This window comes from Dipodomys merriami, unplaced genomic scaffold, assembly GCF_024711535.1.
Source record: "Dipodomys merriami isolate MVZ:Mamm:240054 unplaced genomic scaffold, mDipMer1.0.p SCAF_92, whole genome shotgun sequence".
NCBI classification, from domain to species: domain Eukaryota; kingdom Metazoa; phylum Chordata; class Mammalia; order Rodentia; family Heteromyidae; genus Dipodomys; species Dipodomys merriami.
The window spans coordinates 4,407,894-4,427,183 of NW_027206535.1; the positions used below are offsets into that span (position 1 = coordinate 4,407,894).

A 19,290-nucleotide genomic window follows, 5' to 3' on the forward strand; every position below is an offset into this window, starting at 1 on the left:
CCCAGCCTCGAGATGCGGCCCAAACACACCCCCCAACACTCCCCCCACCGCACGCCCAAGCCCGCTTCCCTTCCGCACGCACTGTTCACAAACACTAGCATGCGTAAGTTTCACACGCTTCCACACGCGCCGCTGTGATCTTACTCACAAATGTTTTCACACATGCGCGCCATCGCACGTATTTACGCACGCCAGATGTACAAGTGTTTGTTACAGTTCTGTCGCCCCGGGACTCAGCTTCCCCCAGGCCCCCTGCCAGAGCCCACTCTCCCCACGCGCCCGCGCCGCGCCCCGCGCACACGGGGTCGTTAGGGTCTTTTGGGAACAACTGGAAACAAGGGCGGACCCCCCACCCCCGTCTCAAGCCCGGGGTCCCGCGTATTTCTCCAGAGCCGGCAGAGGTGCCTCCAACCCCGGCCGCACACGTTCCACACAGGGTCGCACTTTATTCCGGGCACCGAGGCGATGACACCATCTCTGGAACAAAGACAACATTGACAAACCCAACAAAAACAAACAGCGGCGTGCGTGCGTGGGGGGGGAGGGGCGGCCATGCGCCGAGTCCGGGGGGGCGGGGGATGGAGGAGGAAAGTGTGGGAGCCCAGCCTGGATGTGCGAGTCCTCTCCACCCCGGCGAGACGGGCGCCGGGCGCTACGGAGCCGACTGCGGCTCCGGCTCCCGCTCGCGCGTTCGCGGGCCCACACGCGCGACTTCCTCCTCGTTTCAGCACGCGACTGCACGCAGTCCTACAAAGTCCACAGAAAGCTTCATGCAGCCCCCCGCTCAAGTCACAGAACACGCGGCTCGGTGGCGATCTGCCGGGCCGGGGAAGCCGGCCCCGGCCCTCCCGCAGCCCAGGCCTCCGCTCCGGCCTTCCCGCCTTCCCCTCCTCCACCTCCCCAGCCCCCCAGCCCCGGGGCAGCCGCGCGCCGGGCGGGGCGGGGGCGGGGCGGTGTCGGGCGGCGCCGGCCCAAAAGGCGGAGTCGCCTGGAGAAGGGGCCAGAGCTGTGAGCGCGGTGCTGACTGTGCCGTGCAGAAGCCAGCGGGAACCCAGACCCCGAGGAGCCCCTCGTCCCCGCCCGGCCCGGCCTGGCCCTGCGCCATGGAGTTGCTCTGGGCCCCTTTCTTGGGTCTGTGCTGCAGTCTGGCCGCTGCTGACCGCCACACCGTCTTCTGGAACAGTTCAAATCCCAAGTAAGCCCTGTCTCCCGCTGGCAGGCTGAGCGCCTGGCTGGCACTGCCCCTCCCGAGGTTAACTGTCCCGGCCTGTCTCTGACCTGAGCCTAGGGGAAGTGGCCAGAGGTGGGAGGGATTCTGTAGGTTTTTCGCTTGGCACTTCACCCTCGGAAGGAGCACTGCCCTGCACCCCGGGCAGGAGCCAGCCCGCATCTACTTGCACAGGCGCTATGTCTGCCCTTCCCTTCCTGCCCTCTGGCACCCCTGACACTCACAAGTGAGGGACCCACGCTCTGCGTACCTGACTTGAGTGTAGGCCATTTGCCATAGACCCCAGGGCTCTTTCTGTAGGCTGCCCACCCTGAAACTACTGTACCCCTCTTGGTGTGCCACTTGGGCATCTGCCCATACTGACAGGTACTTGATGTGACACCAGGAGTGAGCAGATTATTCCTTAACCCTGCAAAGACCCTCAGGAGAGATCTGGGCCTTGGGGGATTTAGCATTCATTCTGTGTTTAAGGTGATTTTGAAGAGCCCCCCCCCCACAAGAGGTCTTTTGGGGTGGTGTGAGAAAGATGCTGTGCATAAGCAGGTTGAGGGAGTCCTCTGTTCAGGAGGCTAAGATGGTCAAACCAAAGAAATGGCGAGAAGTCTTGGAAGCTTCAGAGGGAATGGAAGGGGTTAATAGGCTACAAAGGGCTCTGGATAGGAAGGAGTTAATTTTTCCTGGGCAGGTTTAGGGTTGTGAGGCAAATGGCACTGGGAGGAAGACCCTTTGTTCTTGCCCTTGAGTTTTCTGAAGTTATGGGAACAATATTTGTGGGAAAGCAGGAGAGGGGGGTGTAGGGTGGTACAAAGAGTGGAAGCGGGCCTTGCAGCTGGAGAGGGGGAGAGGGGTGTCATCAGAACACCCCTAACCCTAATGTGCCTGCCTCATACTACTCTTGACATGTGTATACATATATGACATAGATGGCATTGTCCAGCTCGTGCTGAGGGGACGAAGAAAAACCAGGTGCCAACTCCAGAAGCCAGTGCACTCCTGACCATGGGGTGCCAGGACCGCCTAGCCAGTCCTCCTGCCCCCCATTCCTTGCAGCCTGCTCTTTGCCTCCTTGACCCAGTCCTGTTGTTCTACTAGTGGGAGAGAGCAAAGTCCCTGTTTATGCCCATGCCAGGTGTTGGCTAAAGGAGGAGGAGGGGACAGGAAGCCATTAGTAGGGAGGGGGGAACTCTGGCCTTTTCCGTTCCCAAGCTCCCAGGTTTCCTCCCTTTCAGGAAGGAGCCTCTTCCTTGCCCCCCCTCTCTGCCTTCCCTGACGCCAGTTGCCAGTTCGGCCCCTTTTCCCAGATGGTAAGCAGTAGTCAAATACAGGCCACGGAGATGGGGGAGATGGTATCCCTAGAAGTGGGTGACTGTTACCCTCACAACACAGCTTCTGCCCTGTCCCTTCACCCACACACACCCCTCTACCTAGGACTAAAAAAGAAAGCTATCCTAGAGAGGAGTCTGTAGGCAATCTAGCTGAGTCCAGCTTGGGGCAGAGATGAGGTGGCAATAATCTGGGCGGTGTGAGGCTACCTTGGGTGACTCAGTGCAGTGGGCATCTGCTCTGATCTCCAGGCCCCAGGCAGGGGCAGCCTGGGGAGAAGAATGTTACCACTGAACACTTAGTCTTCCTGGCTCTGGAGGGTCAGGTACCTTGCTCCTTCAGATCAGCCAGCACCCTTTGCCTAGTGGCCAGTCTGGAGCAAATCTGTGCTGGGCTGGGGTCCTGTGGGCTGCCCCTATTTGACAAGGTGCATGTTCACAGGTTCTCATGAGTGCTGGGGCGGGTAGCAGAGGTGGATGAGGAATGAGTCAGAGCCTGTCACGGGAATGGGGGAAAGACGCCAGGCCTAGAGCTGAAATACCTGTTCTGAAATGGCTTCTATGTTTATCTCTCCAGAGAGGAATTTTAAAAGCCTCCCTGAGCTCCTCTTTTCCCTGGGCTGGGGGAGGGGCCTGTAAGCCTAGCTCCCAACGCCAGAGGCCTCAAGCAAGGCCAGGCCTCCTGGGGGTCAGGCAGACCGGGCACTAGGTGCCCACCTCAGAGGCCTCTAACCCGAATCTCCCCTTCTCTCCCCTGCCACCGCCCCCTCACCTATGCCCAGAGTTTGAGTTTGAAGCAAGTTGGCAGCCAGCTCTGCCGAGTCTCTTGCTGGCAGTGCTTGGGGGAATTCAGAGAAGCTGACCAGCTTTGGGGGGGGGGTGGCGAACACTTTCTCCCTACTAGGACCCTACCCAGGCTGGAGCCAAGTGTCTGGAGCTGGGGGTGGGGAGGGGCTGGTGGGCAGTCAGTCAGGCTGGAGCCTGCAGGTCTTGGGGAGGGAGGGGGGATAAATTAGGGGGAGGGGAACTGGCTCCACCTGGGGAGGAGGGGAGGCAAAGGTAATCTCAGGGTTAAGAACTCCAGCATTTCATTAAGGGAGGTGAAAGTGTAGCTTTTGGATATAGATAGGGATATTTGGAGATGCCCTGAGAGAAAGGGACAAAAAGACCAGAGCATAAAATTGAGTAGCAAGACAGGGATATTTGATTGAATGATGATGATGATTTAACCTAAAGGATCAGGTAGGGACATTGTCTGTGGGCTTCGTTTTGGATTAGGGGTTGTGGGGCAAAGTAAAACTGAGAAATGGGAGACACTCAGTGGGGAGCAGGGGAATTGGGGGGTGGTGAGCGGAGTAAGAGAAAGGAAGACTTGTGTTGAGGGGCTCAGCACAAATATGACAAAGAGAAAGGGTCCCCTGGATCCTGATTACAGAATGGGCCTATAGGACCTCAGGCTGAGGCCAATAGACATTTAAAGGAACAACTGGGAGTGTAAACTTGGGGAAGTCTTATAAGTAGAACAGAAAGATGACTGGGCTACAGAAATATTTAGAAGCCCATCCTTCGGCAAATACCTCGAGACTTATGAAAAGGGCTTTGGTACTTGAAAGATTCTGAGTGGATGCTATTTGGAGGATGATGAATAGATGGTGGTGGTTGTGAAGATGGTGGAGAAAGATGTAAGAGATCAGGTCACTAAATATCAGGAGTTAAAGTTTTAGAACAGGCTGGGATGGTGGCTCAGTGGTAGAGCGCTTGCCCTGCAGGCATGAGGCCCTGGGTTCAATTCCTCAGCACCACATAAGCAGAAAAGGCCGGAAGTGGTGCTGTGGCTCAAGTGGTAGAGTGCTAGCCTTGAGCTGAAGAGCTCTGGGACAGTGCCCAGGCCCAGAGTTCAGACCCACAACTGACCAAAAAAAAAAAAAAAAAAAAGTTTTAGAATAATCTTTAGAATCTAGTGTGAAATGTAAAGAGTCACATAAATAAGTAGAGGCTCAAAGTACTGCTTGGTTTTTGTGTGTGTGTGTGTGTGTGTGTGTGTGTATACATGTTCATGCATGCATGTCAGTGCCAGTATTAAGATGAACTCAGGACGTTAAGCTCTTCCTTGGCTTTTTTGCTCAAGGTGGGTGCTCAACTACATGAGCCACTCCTTCACTTCAGGCTTTTGGACTGGTCAATTGACTATAAAGAGTCTCTTGAGCTGGTGGCTCATGCCTGTAATCCTAGCTACTCAGGAGGCTGAGATCTGAGGATCATGGTTCAAAACCAGCCCAGGCAAGAAAGTCTGTGAGACTCTTATCTCCGATTAACCACCAGAAAATCAGAAGTGATGTTGTGGCTTAAGTGGTAGAGTGCTAGCCTTGAGCTGAAGAACTGAGGGACAGTACCCAGGCCCAGAGTTCAAGTCCCACGACCAACAACAACAACAACAAAAAAGTCTCTTGGACTTTTCTGCCCTGAGGTTGCCTTCAAACCACCACAGACCCAACCTCCTGAGTAGCTAGGATTGCAGACGTGAGCCACCAGTGCCTGTTCTGGCTTCTGAATGACCACCTGCGTTCTCTCACTCAGGTTCCGGGACGAGGACTACACAGTGCACCTGAGGTTGAATGACTACCTGGACATTATATGTCCACATTATGAGGATGACTCTTTGGCAGTTGCTGACATGGAGCAGTACACGCTCTACCTGGTGGAGCATCCCGAGTATGTGGCGTGCCAGCCTCGACCCAAGGATCCTGTCCGTTGGCAGTGCAACAAGCCTAATGCCAAACATGGCCCAGAGAAGCTGACAGAGAAGATCCAGCGCTTCACACCTTTCATCCTGAGCAAGGAGTTCAAGGAAGGGCACAGCTACTACTACATCTGTGAGTGTACATGGGAGGGAGGCACGCAGTTACTCAAGGCGAGTGGCACGATGTATATGGATGGGTATATGCTGAGTAGGGAGTCAGGTAACATGGGATACCTTCTAATACTGAATTCTTTCATTCCCATCACAAGTGTCAAGTGAGTTTCTGCCATATACTGGGCATCCATTTGGCACTGTGGACATAAAGATAAATACAACACTTCAGACTCCCTATCCTCAAAGAAGCTGGGAAACAGTACACATAGGCTAGAACAGTGCAATATGGTAGACATGAGTGCATGGGCCTTGGGGAAATGACCTGAGCACGTGCTAGGTTGGGAGGCAGAGAAAGGGCTGAGCTTAGAACAAGTGGAGGAACTAGGTAAGTAGGAAGGAATGTGAAGAAAGGGAGCATAACCTCTTCAAAGAATTCTTAAGCAGGAGGCACACAAGAAGTAGAGAGAGATGGGTTTGAAGAGCAGACAGACAGATCCTCGGGACCCAAACACTGCTAGGAATTTGGACTTTTATCTTTAGGGTAATAGAGAGCTACTGTTAGATCTTAAAGAATTACAAGTCCAGCTTTGTGTGGATCTAGGGCTCATTCAGTCATTTAGTATTTAATGGCCCAAATAAAGGGAAGACCTAATTTCAGGCTGGGAGAATAAAGACTGGGACACATGGAAGGGATAATGTCTTTGTGTGTGTGTTTGTGTGTGTGTGTGTGTGTGTGTGTGTGTGTGTGTGTGTGTGTGTGTGTTTTGGTTTTTTGTTTTTGTTTTCTGTTAGTTGTGGGGCTTGAATCTGGGCCTGGGCACTGCTCCTGAGCTCTTTAGCTCAAGGCAAGCACTCTACCACTTGAGTCACTGTGCCACTTCTGGTTTTCGGGTAGTTAGTTGGAGATAAGAGTCTTTTTTCCCCAGGCTGACTTTGAACTGTGATCCTCAAATCTCATGCTCCTGAGTAGCTAGGGTTACTGGTATGAGCCACCAGGGCGCAGCTGGGACAATGTCTTTTTTTTTTTTTGGTCATGGGGCTTGAACTCTGGGCCTGAACACTGTCCCTCAGCTCTTCAACTCAAGCCAAGTGGTTTATTGGAGATAAGAGTCTCAGGGACTTTCCTGCCTGGGCTGGCTTTGAACCACAATCCTCAGATCTCAGCCTCCTGAGTAGCTAAGGTTTACAGGTGTGAGCCACTGGTGCCCAGCTGGGACAGTGTCTTATGTCCTCCTCACCTCTGCCAAAGTTGAGAGTTGTTCTAAAGAATGAGAGATTAGGGGACTGGGAAGGTGGCTCAATGGTAGAGTGCTTGCCTTGCATGCATGAAGCCCTGGGTTCAATTCCTCAGTACCACATAAGCAGAAAAAGCCAGAAGTGGTCCTGTGGCTCAAGTGGTAGAGCGCTAGCCTTGAACTGAAGAGCTGAGGGACAGCACCCAGGCTCAGAGTTCAAGCCCCACAACCAACAATAACAAAAAAAAAAAAGTGAGAGATTGTACTGAACATTGGGCAGGACATGTGGGAAAAAAGCAAAACAAAACAAAGAATGTAAGAATAGAGGCTAGAGGGGGCTGGGAAGGTGGCTCAGTGGTAGAGTGCTTGCCTTGCATGCATGAGGCCCTGGGTTCGATTCCTCAGTACCACATAAACAAAAAAAGAAAAAAAGCCAGAAGTGGCACTGTGGCTCAAGTGGTGGAGCATTAGCCTTAAGCTGAAGAGCTGAGGGACAGTGCCCAGGCCCAGAGTTCAGGCCCCACGACCGGACCCAAAAAAAAAAAAAAAAAAAAAGAATAGAGGCTAGAGAGAAGAGACAAATGAAAGTGAGCAGGTAGCTGTGAGAACAGGACCACCTGTTACATTTGGGCTTATTTAACTTTGTGCCAACAAAACTTCTCTACTTGACTTCCTGGGGGTTTGTCTTGTAGCCAAACCCATCTACCACCAAGAAAACCAGTGCTTGAAGTTGAAGGTGACGGTCGATGGCAAAATCAGTGAGTGTCAGTCCCTGTGGGCTTTCTCCCTCCATCTCTATGCTGGGTGGGCCTAGTGGTCTGGGATGGTAGAGAAGTTCCACTGCCAGCCCACCTGGAACTTATACCCCAGTGCCTTCCTGTCACGATCCTTGATCTGTCTCTATTCTTGTCTTTCAGCTCACAGTCCTCAAGCCCATGCCAATGAGCAAGACAAAAGACTTCAAGCAGGTAGGTAGTTTTAGAAATGAGGAAGGGATCTGCTTGAAAAGGATGGGTATAGGAGATGGTTTGCCAGGCAGGGGCTGGGAAAATCCTAAAGGCTAAGGGGTAGTCCAAATCGTGGAGCCATTTACCATGAGGCCTGTGTCTTCTCATCTAACAGACGATGCAGAGGTTCTACATAGCATCGGTCACAGTGCTGCCCCCCGCCTCTTCCCACTTGCCTGGGCCGTGCTGCTCCTGCCTCTTCTACTTTTGCGAACTCAGTGAAGGTGTGCACCTCTGGATTAAGGATTGGAACTGGGCTGAGGAGACAGGGACAGGCACCCTTACCCTGTCCCCAAACTCCAGCCTTGGGAACCACTCCCATCACATGCACAAGCTGCCACCCAGCAGCCTCAAAACGGGTCAGTATTAAGGGTTTCAGCCCGAAGGAGGGCAACCAGCCTGATGGTACCACCCTCACCTCCACTTCAGAGGAATGGAGGAAAAAGCAGGACAGTCCTTTCCCTGCCATCCCTGCCGTTAAGCCAAAGAAACAAGCTGTGCAGACATGGTCCCTGGAGAGGACCCACTGGGAACTGAGCTGGAAGGGGCCGGAGGCTATGGAGATGGACACTACACTTGGCAAGGTGCCCCTCCCAGAGAGAGACAGGACATCCAGATGAACTGACTAAAGGAAAAGCAAGAGACAGTTTCCTGCATGGGAGCCAGGTACAGGAGAGTGTGCTTGGGCTGACCCAGAATCTCCCAGCAAGAGTTCCATCTGTGGAGCTGCCACAGAGGGGTTTGTAGCCAGGCACTGCATCCTCTCCCCATCTGGGGCAGCACTCCTTGGAGCTGTGCCAGCAGGGGGGCTGTGCCAACCTGTTCTTAGAAGAGTATAGCTGTAAGGGCAGTGCCCAAGAGTTCACACTGCCCAGAGTGTAGCCTAAAGGGCAGGGCCCACATGTACAGTATTGTATATAAACTTGTCGTGTGTCTGCTGATTTCTACAACTGGAGTTTTTTTTTTATACAATGTTTTTGTCTCAAAATAAAGCGATGTGTTTGTTTGTTTTTGGAAATGTTTGCTTTATTGTCCCTCCTTGTTGACTTTGTTCAAAGAGTCCCTGCTGTGTACTAGGTCAGAAGTAACTGGGACTGGGCTGGAGTAGTAGTAGTACATCCTTGTAATCCCAGTTATTCTAGAGGCTGAGGTAGGAAGACGGAAAGTTTCAGAGAGTCTGGACAAGTTAACAAGACCCTGCCTCAAAGTAAAAAATATAAAGGGCTAGGGATGTAACTCAGTGGTAGGGCATTTACTTAGCAATGCAGGAGGCCCTGGGTTTAATATACAGGAGGGAGGGGCTGGGAAGGTGGCTCAGTGGTAGAGTGCTTGCCTCCCATGCATGAAGCCCTGGGTTCAATTCCTCAGCACCACATACACAGAAAAAGCCGAAAGTGGCACTGTGGCTCAAGTAGTAGAGCGCTAGCCTTGAGCTGAAAAGCTGAGGGACAGTCCCCAGGCCCAGAGTTCAGACCCACAACGGACAAAAAAAACAAACAAACAAACAGGAGGGAGGGAGAGAGAGAATTTAAGCAACTGAGTATAAACTTCTCAAGAGAACTTGCCCCTCACCAGGCCAAAAGTGTGGGGTGTTTCCTTCTCAGTTACTCAGTACAAGAGTGTTCCCACAGCAATCTTGCAGATTGTACTCCGCACCCTACTGTGGAAGCTCTTCCTGTCCAACTTCTACCCCACTCCCACCCCCTCAGCGCTGGGCTTTGGCAAACTGTGCAGGTACTTCTGCATCTGGGTGAGTCAGGCAAGCTGGACGCCAGCTGAGGCGTGCGCCCCACCCCACAGCGCTGCCTGGCAGAGGTGTGTGGGAGGATGGGAGGGAAAGTTCCCAACAGCAAGTAGGATGGATGAGGGGGTCCGTGACAGGGGCGACAGTGGGTTGAGCCGGTCATGTAAAGCGGGACTTGTAGCTGAAGGAGAGCATCCAACAAAGATGGTAATGAAGGCAATGGAGGTTAATCTGGAGCTGTAGGTAGGAGGCACCTGTGGGAAAGCACGAGTCGAGGCTGGGGACTCCTTGAGTCCCGGGGTAAGCAGAGTGTGAGGAGTGGCAGTGTGTGGCGGGGGAGCGGGGGGCGGAAGGGATGAGGGGGAGACAAAGGCACGGAGCTCTAGGACACCGACTGACCGCGGTTTAGAGGGCGCCCTCAGGCTCTGGACTCCGGGAACCAGCGGCCGAGAGACCGTGTTCGACCCGGCGCTCAGAGGCACGGGGCTGTAGTTCCGGTACAGCACTCTTCGAGCCGGACCGGGTTCCCGCACGGTTTCCGGAAGGACGGCAGGGGCGTGGTCTTGGAGGGGGTGGGGCTAGGCTCTGGGGCGGAGCTTCGGAGCTTGCTGGTCCCTCGGAGCTAGTCGCTGCTTGCCTCTGGCGGGATGGAGGCGGGCGACGTGGCCGACTCGCTCCTTTCCGGAGCTTGCGTGCTCTTCACCCTCGCCATGTTCTCCACCGGCCTGTGAGAGCGCGGCCCGGCTGGGTCGGGGCAGGACCAGGAAGTCAGGAGAATATTGGATAGAGACTTAACCACAGCCCCAGGCTGCACCCGGGACCCAAGTGGAATCGGGTGGAGGGGATTCGGGTTGCGGGGGCAGAGGAGCTGGGGGCCGGGTCTGCGGGCTCTGGGGAGGGTGAGAAGCGCCGGAGGTTGCCCATTCATCCCACTCTTCCCTTCGGGGCCCCATTACAGCTCGGACCTCAGGCACATGCAGATGACCCGCAGTGTGGACAGCGTCCAGTTCCTGCCCTTTCTCACCACGGATGTCAAGTGAGAGTGGACGCCTGAGGTGGGACGGATAAGGGAGGCAGAGGAGGGGCAGGAGGACCGCTGAAGAAGGCTCCTGGTAACCCCCTGCCACACTCAACCCCGCTGGCTGTGCTCCTATATGGCTTCCCTCCTCTTTGCAGTAACCTGAGCTGGCTGAGTTATGGGGTCTTGAAGGGAGACGGGACCCTCATCGTCGTCAACACTGTGGGTGCTGTGCTTCAGACCTTGTATGTTTTGGTGTATCTGCACTACTGCCCTCAGAAGGTAGAAGCCCTCCTTTGGACACACCTTTCTGCTGCACACCCTGCTTCGTTGGCAGGGCAAACACTACTTCCTAGAAAACTGTTAATAGCCTGGCATGGCCTCCTTTCCCTGGAAGGCTCTCCAGCCTTTCCTTTCTCCTTCCTCTAAGAAGCCAGCCCTCGCAGACTGATATATGACCCCCTACTCTAGCAAGGCTAGTAGTTTACCTAGCTTAGGGGCGCTTGTGCTGCCCTGTGCTTCTACCAAACAGGCTGAGAAAGGGCTTTTGTTTCCATAGTTCCTTGGGGACCAGGACCAGTGGCTGAGAATGAGATGATTAGCTCTTTCCCTATTCAATCACACAAGCATTTACCAGGCTCCTACTGTGTGTGCAAAGTTCATGGGGAGTGGGGGGGGGGGTGGTACCTTTGCCTTCTGTGGAGGTCTCCAGTGTTGTGTGGATAAGAATATTCCATCAAATCACTGGGGGGAAGAGAATGTAACAGAGCAATATGGAAAGATGCAGCAGAGGTTAGCGCCCACACTGGAGTATGAAGGAAGACAGGATGAATTCAGCAAGCAGAGAGGTCAGAGTGTTTTGGGGCACATCTGCAAGTATGACTACTTTCCCCTGCAGCATACTGTACTCCTACAGACTGCAACCCTGCTGGGGGTCCTTCTCCTGGGTTATGGCTACTTTTGGCTCCTGGTGCCAGACCCTGCAGCCCAGCTTCAGCAACTGGGCCTCTTCTGCAGTGTCTTTACTATCAGCATGTACCTGTCACCACTGGCTGACTTGGTGAGTAGGGCTGACCAGAAAGTTGGGTGAAAGTGGGAGACAGGACAAAAGGGTTGGGTAACCAATCACAGAAGTATTTTGACTTTTTTATGAGGAAATTCTTGGTCTCTCATCCTTTTCCCACAGGCCAAGGTAATTCAGACAAAGTCAACCAAGCGTCTCTCCTTCTCCCTTACCATTGCCACCCTCCTTACCTCTGCCTCCTGGTCCCTCTATGGGTTTCGACTTAAAGATCCTTATATTATGGTAAGAAAACAGACGTTGTGACAAGTCTGCCAAGTGGAAAACTGGCTCCTCTCTTCTTAACAGCCCTTTGATTTCAGGTGCCCAACCTTCCAGGAATCATCACCAGCTTTATCCGACTATGGCTTTTCTGGAAGTACCGCCCAGAGCAAGACAGGAATTATCGGCTCCTGCAAACCTGACCACGGCCACCTAATGCCAATTTGATACCAAAGAGAGCTCCTTTTATTCAGCTCATCCTGATGACCAGTTTCATGGGTGCAAGTGGGAAAAAGAAATGACTTAGAGATCAAAGGGATCAAAGAAAGAGCTTTACTTAGAAGAACAGGTAGAACCTAAGGGATGAAATCACTTATTTTTTTAAGAGACTTATCTTTTTTTTTCTTCAAATTTTGGAGATCAGGCTATCTTTAGAATGTGCCTTAAAATAAACTCTTCCTCAGTCCTTGTCCATCATAGCTCATTCTTTATTCCTGATTTGGTGAAGGGCAGATCTAGTTATTCTCAGGCTGTTAGTGGCTCAGAAAATGAACTTGAAAGAAATAGGAAGCTGGGAAGACCAAGGAAGGCCTTTAAAAGAACAGACCTTGGGCTGGGAATGTGGCTTAGTGATAGAGTGCTTATATAGCATGCATGAAGCCCTGGTTCCATTCCTCAGTACCACATAAACAGAAAAAGCTGGAAGTGGCACTGTGGCTCAAGTGGTAGAGAGCTTGCCTTGGGCAAAAGAAGCTCAAGGACTGGCAGGGGAAAAAAAAGAAAAAAGAAGACCTAGAAAAAAAATGTTTGGGGGGGAGAAATGTGGAGGGAGGTGGGGAAAAAAGAAAGAACAGACCTCAGAGAGCTAATCAGGAGGCTGAGATCTGAGGATCACCGTTCCAAGCCATTAGACTTTTATCTCCAATTAACCACTAAAAAGCCAGAGTACAAACCTTGAGCATAAAAAAAGCTTAGGGAGGGGCTGGGAAGGTGGCTCAGTGGTAGAGCGCTTGCCTTGCATGCATGAGGCCCTGGGTTCGATTCCTCAGCACCACATAAGCAAAAAGAAAAAGCCAGAAGTGGTGCTGTGGCTCAAGTGGTAGAGCACTAGCCTTGAGCTGAAGAGCTGAGGGACAGCACCCAGGCCCAGAGTTCAGGCCCCATGACTGGACCCAAAAAAAAAAACAAACTTAGGGACAGTGCCCAGACCCTGAGTTCAAGCCCCAGAACACACACACACACACACACACACACACACACACACACACACACACACACACACACACACACACACACGCACATACACACACACACTTTGGAAGATATGAAAAGAGGAACTTAAAGTATTTCCTGCCAGATTTGGTGTAAGCTGTTTATAACACCCCCCCCCCCCAAAAAATACTTCCTGACAAGGGTTAAAAGGATCAGGAAAATGAAAAGACATTTCTTTTCTTTTTTCTGCCGGTCGTGGGGCTTGAACTCTGGGCTTGGCCGCTGTCCATTGACTCTTCAGCTCAAGGTGAGCTCTCTACCTCTACCGTTTGAGCCACAGCAGCACCTCTGGCTTTCTGGTGGTTTATTGAAGATAAGAGTTTCACAGCCTTTCCTGCCCGGGCTGCTTTGAACCGTGATCCTCAGATCTCAGCCTCCTGAGTAGCTCTCTGAGGTCTGAGATATTCTCAGACCTCAATCTCTCTCTCTCTCTCTCTCTCTCTCTCTCTCTCTCTCTCTCTCTCTCTCTCTCTCTCTCTCTCTCTCTCTCTCTCTCTCTCTCTGTCCCTCCCTCCCTCTCCTCTCTCCTCCTCTCTCCCGTATACACAGTCCTCAATGCCATACTCAAACCACACAAGATTAAAAAACAAAACTGTTCTTTAATGGGGGTTGGGAGGGAGGTTGTCTGGACTGTAATGGGGCTGGAGGCATCAAAAGCGCAGCCCCTTGCGGGCTAAGTCAGCTCGGGCCTCCTGGATCTGGCTCTGCAGCTCTCGGGCGGCGTCCTCGCAGTCGTGAAAAGTGGCCACGCGGTAGCCCACAGTGGCCAGTGCGTAGCAGCCGGCGGTCACCAGCAAGTAGGCGGGCAGCGGCCACAGGACCTCCTGGCACGGCAAGGGCAGCTCCAGGCCCAGAGCGCCCATGGTTAGGGCTGCCCAAGTGGAGCCCAGGAGCGCCAGTCCCCAAAGCCACTGCGCTAACTTCGTCATGGTCACTGTGGGAAGAGAAAGTAAAGCTCGGATTGCCTGCCTTCCCACTGTCCCGCTCCACATTTGAGGCTCAGGCCTCATGGCAGCCACCCGCCTCTCCCTCTCCACTACCTAGACTTACACACGTACCATCTACACGTACCACTCCGCAGCGTCCAGTCCTGCTCTCGGCGCTGCCCGGGCTGGCGTCATCGTCCTGACGTCCCCGGCGCTCGCGCCGCGCCCCCCGCACGGCCTTGTGGGAGTTGTAGTTCTTAGGGTGGTACTTGGCAGGCTCCACGGTGATGCCAATGTTCAGACCACGCTCAGAATTTTCCGCTCTGCTAACCTCAGGCTGCATCTGGAAGGGGCCCGCTGCCTCGCAGCCCTGTTTTAAGCTGGCGTGGGACTTGTAGAAAGCTTGACATCCCTAAATGTTGCAACAAGGTGGAAGATGTAATATTGTTCCCTTTTAAACTCAGTTCTTCGGCGCAAAATTTATTCATTCACTGACACATTTCGTTCAAATATTGTGGGGTTTTTTTTTGGGGGGGGAACTTGGAAGGATTCGTGGATTTTTTTTCAGAGCTAATTTATTTTTTGTAAGTAGTTGTATGAAAGGGTTTCAGTTCCTCAGGTCAGATTATGAGTACAGTGAATTTTGATCAGTGCCACCCCTTGCATTGTTCTCCCCTATTTCCACCCCCATCCCTGCCCGCAAGTTAACTTGATTCAACTTTTACGTAATTTACAATAATTTAATGATTGCATCTTCTCACACTTCCCCTAAAAAACATATTTTAACTTCCTGGTATTCATTTTGTTAAATGGTTAGTTACTCAGAAGCGTTACATCATTAGAAAAAAGACAAAGAACATATATTATTTCAAAAATTTATAATTTGGTAGAAAAGAAAATAGTACAATTTAATAATAGAAAGGGGAGAGATTCCGAATAAGATAATGTGGGATTATTTTCTATTTCTACAGAGGCTTTAAAAAATTATTGTTATTATAAGGTGACACACAAACGGGTTACCGTTTCATAAGTCATGTAGTAACTACATTTCTTTTTGGGCAATGTCATCCCTTCATTTGCTCCCAGTTTTTCACTCCTGTACCCATAAGTTGTATAGCTCATTTTCAACATAGTGTCTAGTGAGTGCCATTGCTGCATTTGTTCCCCCTTTATCCCTCCATTTCTCTGCCTGCCCTTACTGCCCCCATAGACAGATAAGCAAGCATACAAGAAAACTAAAACAAATTAAAAACACCAAAATACAAAAATAGACAACTTCATCTTCACCAAGAGCAGAAACAAAAAAACAAACAAAACTCTTTGTTCTTATTTCCTATAATTAATATTTTATTTCTATTTTTTAATTTAATTTTATTGTCAAGGTGATGTACAGAGGGGTTACAGTTACATACATAAGGTAATGAGTACTTTTCTTGTACAACATTGTTACTCCTTCCCTGGTTTTTCTCCCACTTTCCCTCTCCTCCAACTCCCCCCCCACACACACACACACTTGTTTTTTTTTGTTTTGTTTTGTTTTGGGTCCGGTAGTGGGGCCTGAACTCTGGGCCTGGGCGCTGTCCCTTAGCTCTTCAGATCAAGGCTAGCGCTCTACCACTTGAGCCACAGCGCCACCTCCGGCTTTTTTCTTTTTTGCTTATGTGGTGCTGAGGAATTGAACCCAGGGCCTCAGGCATGCAAGGCAAGCACTCTACCACTGAGCCATCTTCCCAGCCCCCCCCCCCCCCCACACACACTTGTAAGGTTCATTTCCAACATATTGTCTTGTGAGGATTGCTGTTACATTGGTTCACCCTTTGTCCTTTGTCTCATCATTTTCTTCCCTTCCCTTCCCCAAGTCAGATAAGTGTATACACAAGGCACAGGGTACCCAAATCAAATACAATGACAACAGAATATAGACCAAAGGGGAAAAAAATGAAAGAAAAAAATAACTTCATACAGTATTTAAAAAAAAAAAAAACAAAGCAGGTCACCAGTGTCTCATGCTTGTAATCCTAGCTACTCAGGAGGCTGAGATCTGAGGATCATGGTTCAAAGCCAGCCCAGTCAGGAAAGTCTGTGAGACTCTAATCTCCACTCAGAAAATCAGAAGTGGTGCTGTGGCTCAAATGGTAGTGCACTCACCTTGAGCTGAAGATCTGAGGAACAGCACCCAGCCCAGAGTTCAGGCTCTATGACCAACAAATATACATATAGCAGGCACCAGTGGCTCATGCCTATAATACTAGCTACTCAGGAGACTGAAATCTGATGATCGCAGTTCAGAGACAGCCCAGGTAGGAAAGGCCATGAGACTTGTATCTCCAATTAACCACCAGAAAACTGGAAGTGGCACTGTGGCTCAAAGTGGTAGAGTACTAGCCTGAAGAGCTTAGGGATAGTACCCATGCCCCAAGTTCAAGACCCATGATCAACAACAACAACAAAAAACCTTGGGGTTAGAAATGGCTCAGTTAGTAGTATTAGCCAATGGGCAAAAGCATCGGGCACTGAGTTTGAGTCCCAGTCTCTGACCAAAAAACAATGTTCTTATGCCTGGCCGCTTGCCATGTCTCTCTTGTACCAACATCCTAATAAAACATTGGTTTTCCTATTTTTAAAAAAAAGTGCTGGGAAGGTGGCTCAGTGGTAGAGTGCTTGCCTCACATGCACAAGATCTTGGGTTCGATTTCTTAGCACCACATAAACAGAAAACAAAAACAAAAACCGGAAGTGGCGCTGTGACTCTAATGGTAGAGCACTAGCCTTGAGATGAAGAGCTGAGGGGCAGAGCCCAAGCCCAGAGTTCAAGCCCCACAACTGACAAAAAAAAAAAAATTATATATATAGGTAGATAGATATAGATATATTATATCTATCTATACAGATAGATAGATAGATAGATAGATAGATAGATAGATAGATAGATAGATAGATAGATAGATAGATAGATAGATGAATATAGATATAGATATATTTATAAAGATATATAGATATATAGAGAGGGGGAGATTTGGTTCATGTGACCTCTTCTGAAAAAAAAAAGGCAGGGGCTGGGAAGGTGGCTCAGTGGTAGAGCGCTTGCCTTGCATGAATGAGGCCCTGGGTTTGATTCCTCAGCACCACATAAGCAAAAAGAAAAAAGCTGGAAGTGGTACTGTGACTCAAGTGGTAGAGCGCTAGCCTTGAGCTGAAGAGCTGAGGGACAGCGCCCAGGCCCAGAGTTCAGGCCCCACGACCGGACCCAAAAAAAAAAAAAAGGCAGAAAAGCAGCTAGAGAAGGTCTCTAGGAGTATGTCCTTTAAAAAAAAAAAAAAAGCTGGCCAGGCCCAGGTGGCTCATACCTGTAATCCTAGCCATTCAGGAGGCTGAAATCTGAGGACTGCAGTTCAAAGCCAATCCAGACAGGAGCCAATCAGACTCTTGTCTCCAGTTAATCACAGAAGAAGCTGGAAGTGGTGTTATGGCTCAAGTGTTAGAGCATTAGCCTTGAGCAAAAGGAGCCCAGGGACCATGCCCAGACCCAGAGTTCAAGCCCCAGGATAGAAAGAGAGGGGGGGAGGAGGAAGGGAGGGAGGAAGGGAGGAAAGAGGGAAGGAAGGAAGAAAGGAAGGAAGGAAGGAAGGAAGGAAGGAAGGAAGGAAGGAAGGAAGGAAGGAAGGAAGGAAGGAAAAGAAGGGGCTCTCACTCAGATTTGGAATTTGCCTCCCTCTGAAACTAAAACTAACCAAAGCAGAAAATGTCAACACACATGTACTTAGTCATCTGCAGAAGGAACTTATATCAGTTGGTTTGTGAAGCATTGAATGATGATAGCAAAGGGGACAGGAAGGCAGTGCAAGGGCTAATGTGTGAGGTCAGCCCTGACATAAACCTAATGACAGCTTTTCATAACAACTGGAGTCCATAAACACACGCACTGCATGCTTCCCAAATGCTACACATTGTCCAAAGAACAATGTCTTGCTTAATTCTTGAGGGCAATGTGGGAGAAGACCAGTTACGGTTGCTATTATACAGCTGAGAAAAGTGAAGTCCAGAAAGGTTATTTGTTCAAGGTTATATAGCTAAGTTAACCGGGCAACTGGGCTCTAAAAGGTCAATGTTTCTTTGTTTGTTTATGGGTGCTAGGAATTCAAGTCAGTACCTTGATCTTGCTTGGCTAGTACTCAAACTACTTGAACCTTGCCTCCAGCCCTCTTTTTTTCTTTTTTTTTTGGTGGGGGGAGGGGCAGTTACTGGGTTTGAAATCAGTGCCTCTTCCCTGTTAGGCAGGTATGCTCACACTTGTGCCACACTCCCAAACCTTTTTTTTTTTTTTTTTTTGGTTGTTTGAGAAAGAATTTTTGCTTCCTTAGCTAAATTCACCTGCCTCTGTATCCCCCAGTAGCTGGGATTACAAATATGTGCTACTGTGCCTGGCTTCTAAAAGCCCCATTTTTAATCCCCAAATTGCATTGCTTCTCAGACTAGGCTGTAATCATGCATACTTTACCCTGCCTTGTAGGAGAAGATGGATAAACTTCAAAAAGATCAAAGAGTTGGACCATAACAATCTGCTAGAGCTGAGTGCCAGTGGCTCACGCCTGTAATCCTAGCTACTCAGGAGGCTGAGATCTGAGGATCATGGTTCACAGCCAGCCTGTGCAGATAAGTCCGTGAGACTCCTATCTCCGATTTAACTACCAGAAAACTGGAAATAGTACTCTAGCTCAAATAGTAGAGCATTCACCTTGAGCTGAAAAGCTCAGGGACAGTGCCCAGGCCCAAAGTTCAAGCCCCACGACCAACAACAAAAATAAATAAATAAAATCTGGTAGATACTGCCCAAAGCTTTCCAAGGTCAAAGACCCTATATGGGCAGACTGGACCCTCAAGAATAGTTATATTTCTTAGAGCTAGGAAAGCTGGACCGGTGTCTCCCAGTTTCTCTAAAGCCCATCAAATGCTGACTAATCCTTCCCTCCCTCATCTGACATTTATAGCTTGGTCTGGAGATATGATGATAGTGGGCAAAGAAACAGAACTGCCTGCAATCCAACATGATTTGTGGCCATCCATAGAAGACACTTGTGAGCACAGAGGAGAAAGGTGGTAACCAATCATCATCTCCCCCTACCCCAAGACAGGATCAAGACTCAGGAAGGCTGCTTAGAGGACATGATCCTTGAGCTGAACTCAGGAGAAGGCTGGAAAAGTATGTCTACATTTTCTTTTAGCATACCTAACCAGCAAAAAAAAAAAAAAAAAGCCATAACTGTATGTGAGACTCAAGTGATAAAGTGCCAGGGGCTGGCAGAAACAAAAAAGACAAGTATTTGAGTTAAGGGTGAGAGGTTGGTCCTTCAGGTCAGGGGTCTCACCCTATGACTCTCATGTAAGCGTGCTACCATGCCAGG

General features: G+C 50.3%; 3 protein-coding genes across 6 annotated transcripts; 2 read left to right on the top strand and 1 right to left on the bottom strand.

The window, feature by feature from the left end:
- The first annotated feature begins 1,004 nt into the window (after positions 1-1,004).
- LOC138821445 (ephrin-A1-like) lies at positions 1,005-8,664 on the top strand. The gene is made up of 5 exons (XM_070013660.1): positions 1,005-1,195; positions 5,128-5,423; positions 7,332-7,397; positions 7,557-7,607; positions 7,762-8,664. Exons 1-5 carry the CDS (start codon positions 1,104-1,106, stop codon positions 7,866-7,868), a joined length of 612 nt encoding a protein of 203 aa, XP_069869761.1. The 5' UTR covers positions 1,005-1,103; the 3' UTR covers positions 7,869-8,664.
- A 1,341-nt stretch (positions 8,665-10,005) lies between these two features.
- LOC138821582 (sugar transporter SWEET1) lies at positions 10,006-12,162 on the top strand. Of its 3 annotated transcripts, none has more exons than XM_070013972.1 (6): positions 10,006-10,117; positions 10,349-10,426; positions 10,567-10,690; positions 11,325-11,468; positions 11,595-11,714; positions 11,792-12,162. In XM_070013972.1, exons 1-6 carry the CDS (start codon positions 10,038-10,040, stop codon positions 11,891-11,893), a joined length of 648 nt encoding a protein of 215 aa, XP_069870073.1. In that variant the 5' UTR covers positions 10,006-10,037; the 3' UTR covers positions 11,894-12,162. The 3 variants fall into 3 exon arrangements, with proteins under 3 accessions (XP_069870073.1, XP_069870072.1, XP_069870074.1); XM_070013971.1 differs by having other exon boundaries at positions 10,008-10,117; positions 11,307-11,468; XM_070013973.1 differs by lacking the exon at positions 10,006-10,117 and adding an exon at positions 10,139-10,157 and having other exon boundaries at positions 11,307-11,468.
- A 1,379-nt stretch (positions 12,163-13,541) lies between these two features.
- On the bottom strand, positions 13,542-14,110 carry LOC138821638 (dolichol-phosphate mannosyltransferase subunit 3). Of its 2 annotated transcripts, none has more exons than XM_070014085.1 (2): positions 14,021-14,110; positions 13,542-13,896 (listed from the first exon to the last, which is right to left on the bottom strand). In XM_070014085.1, the coding sequence occupies exon 2, from the start codon at positions 13,889-13,891 to the stop codon at positions 13,613-13,615; it is 279 nt and encodes a 92-aa protein (XP_069870186.1). In that variant the 5' UTR covers positions 13,892-13,896; positions 14,021-14,110; the 3' UTR covers positions 13,542-13,612. The 2 variants fall into 2 exon arrangements, with proteins under 2 accessions (XP_069870186.1, XP_069870187.1); XM_070014086.1 differs by having other exon boundaries at positions 14,013-14,092.
- Between the last annotated feature and the right edge of the window lie 5,180 nt (positions 14,111-19,290).

Excerpts from the sequence above, each read along its gene's own strand:
- LOC138821445 (XM_070013660.1), top strand. The coding sequence starts at position 1,104 with ATGGAGTTGCTCTGGGCCCCTTTCTTGGGTCTGTGCTGCAGTCTGGCC. Across the intron at positions 7,398-7,556 it reads GACGGTCGATGGCAAAATCA|CTCACAGTCCTCAAGCCCAT; the intron begins GTGAGTGTCAGT and ends CTTGTCTTTCAG. Across the intron at positions 7,608-7,761 it reads AGACAAAAGACTTCAAGCAG|ACGATGCAGAGGTTCTACAT; the intron begins GTAGGTAGTTTT and ends CTCATCTAACAG.
- LOC138821582 (XM_070013971.1), top strand. The coding sequence starts at position 10,038 with ATGGAGGCGGGCGACGTGGCCGACTCGCTCCTTTCCGGAGCTTGCGTG. Across the intron at positions 10,427-10,566 it reads TTTCTCACCACGGATGTCAA|TAACCTGAGCTGGCTGAGTT; the intron begins GTGAGAGTGGAC and ends TCCTCTTTGCAG. Across the intron at positions 11,715-11,791 it reads TTAAAGATCCTTATATTATG|GTGCCCAACCTTCCAGGAAT; the intron begins GTAAGAAAACAG and ends CTTTGATTTCAG.
- LOC138821638 (XM_070014085.1), bottom strand. The coding sequence starts at position 13,891 with ATGACGAAGTTAGCGCAGTGGCTTTGGGGACTGGCGCTCCTGGGCTCC.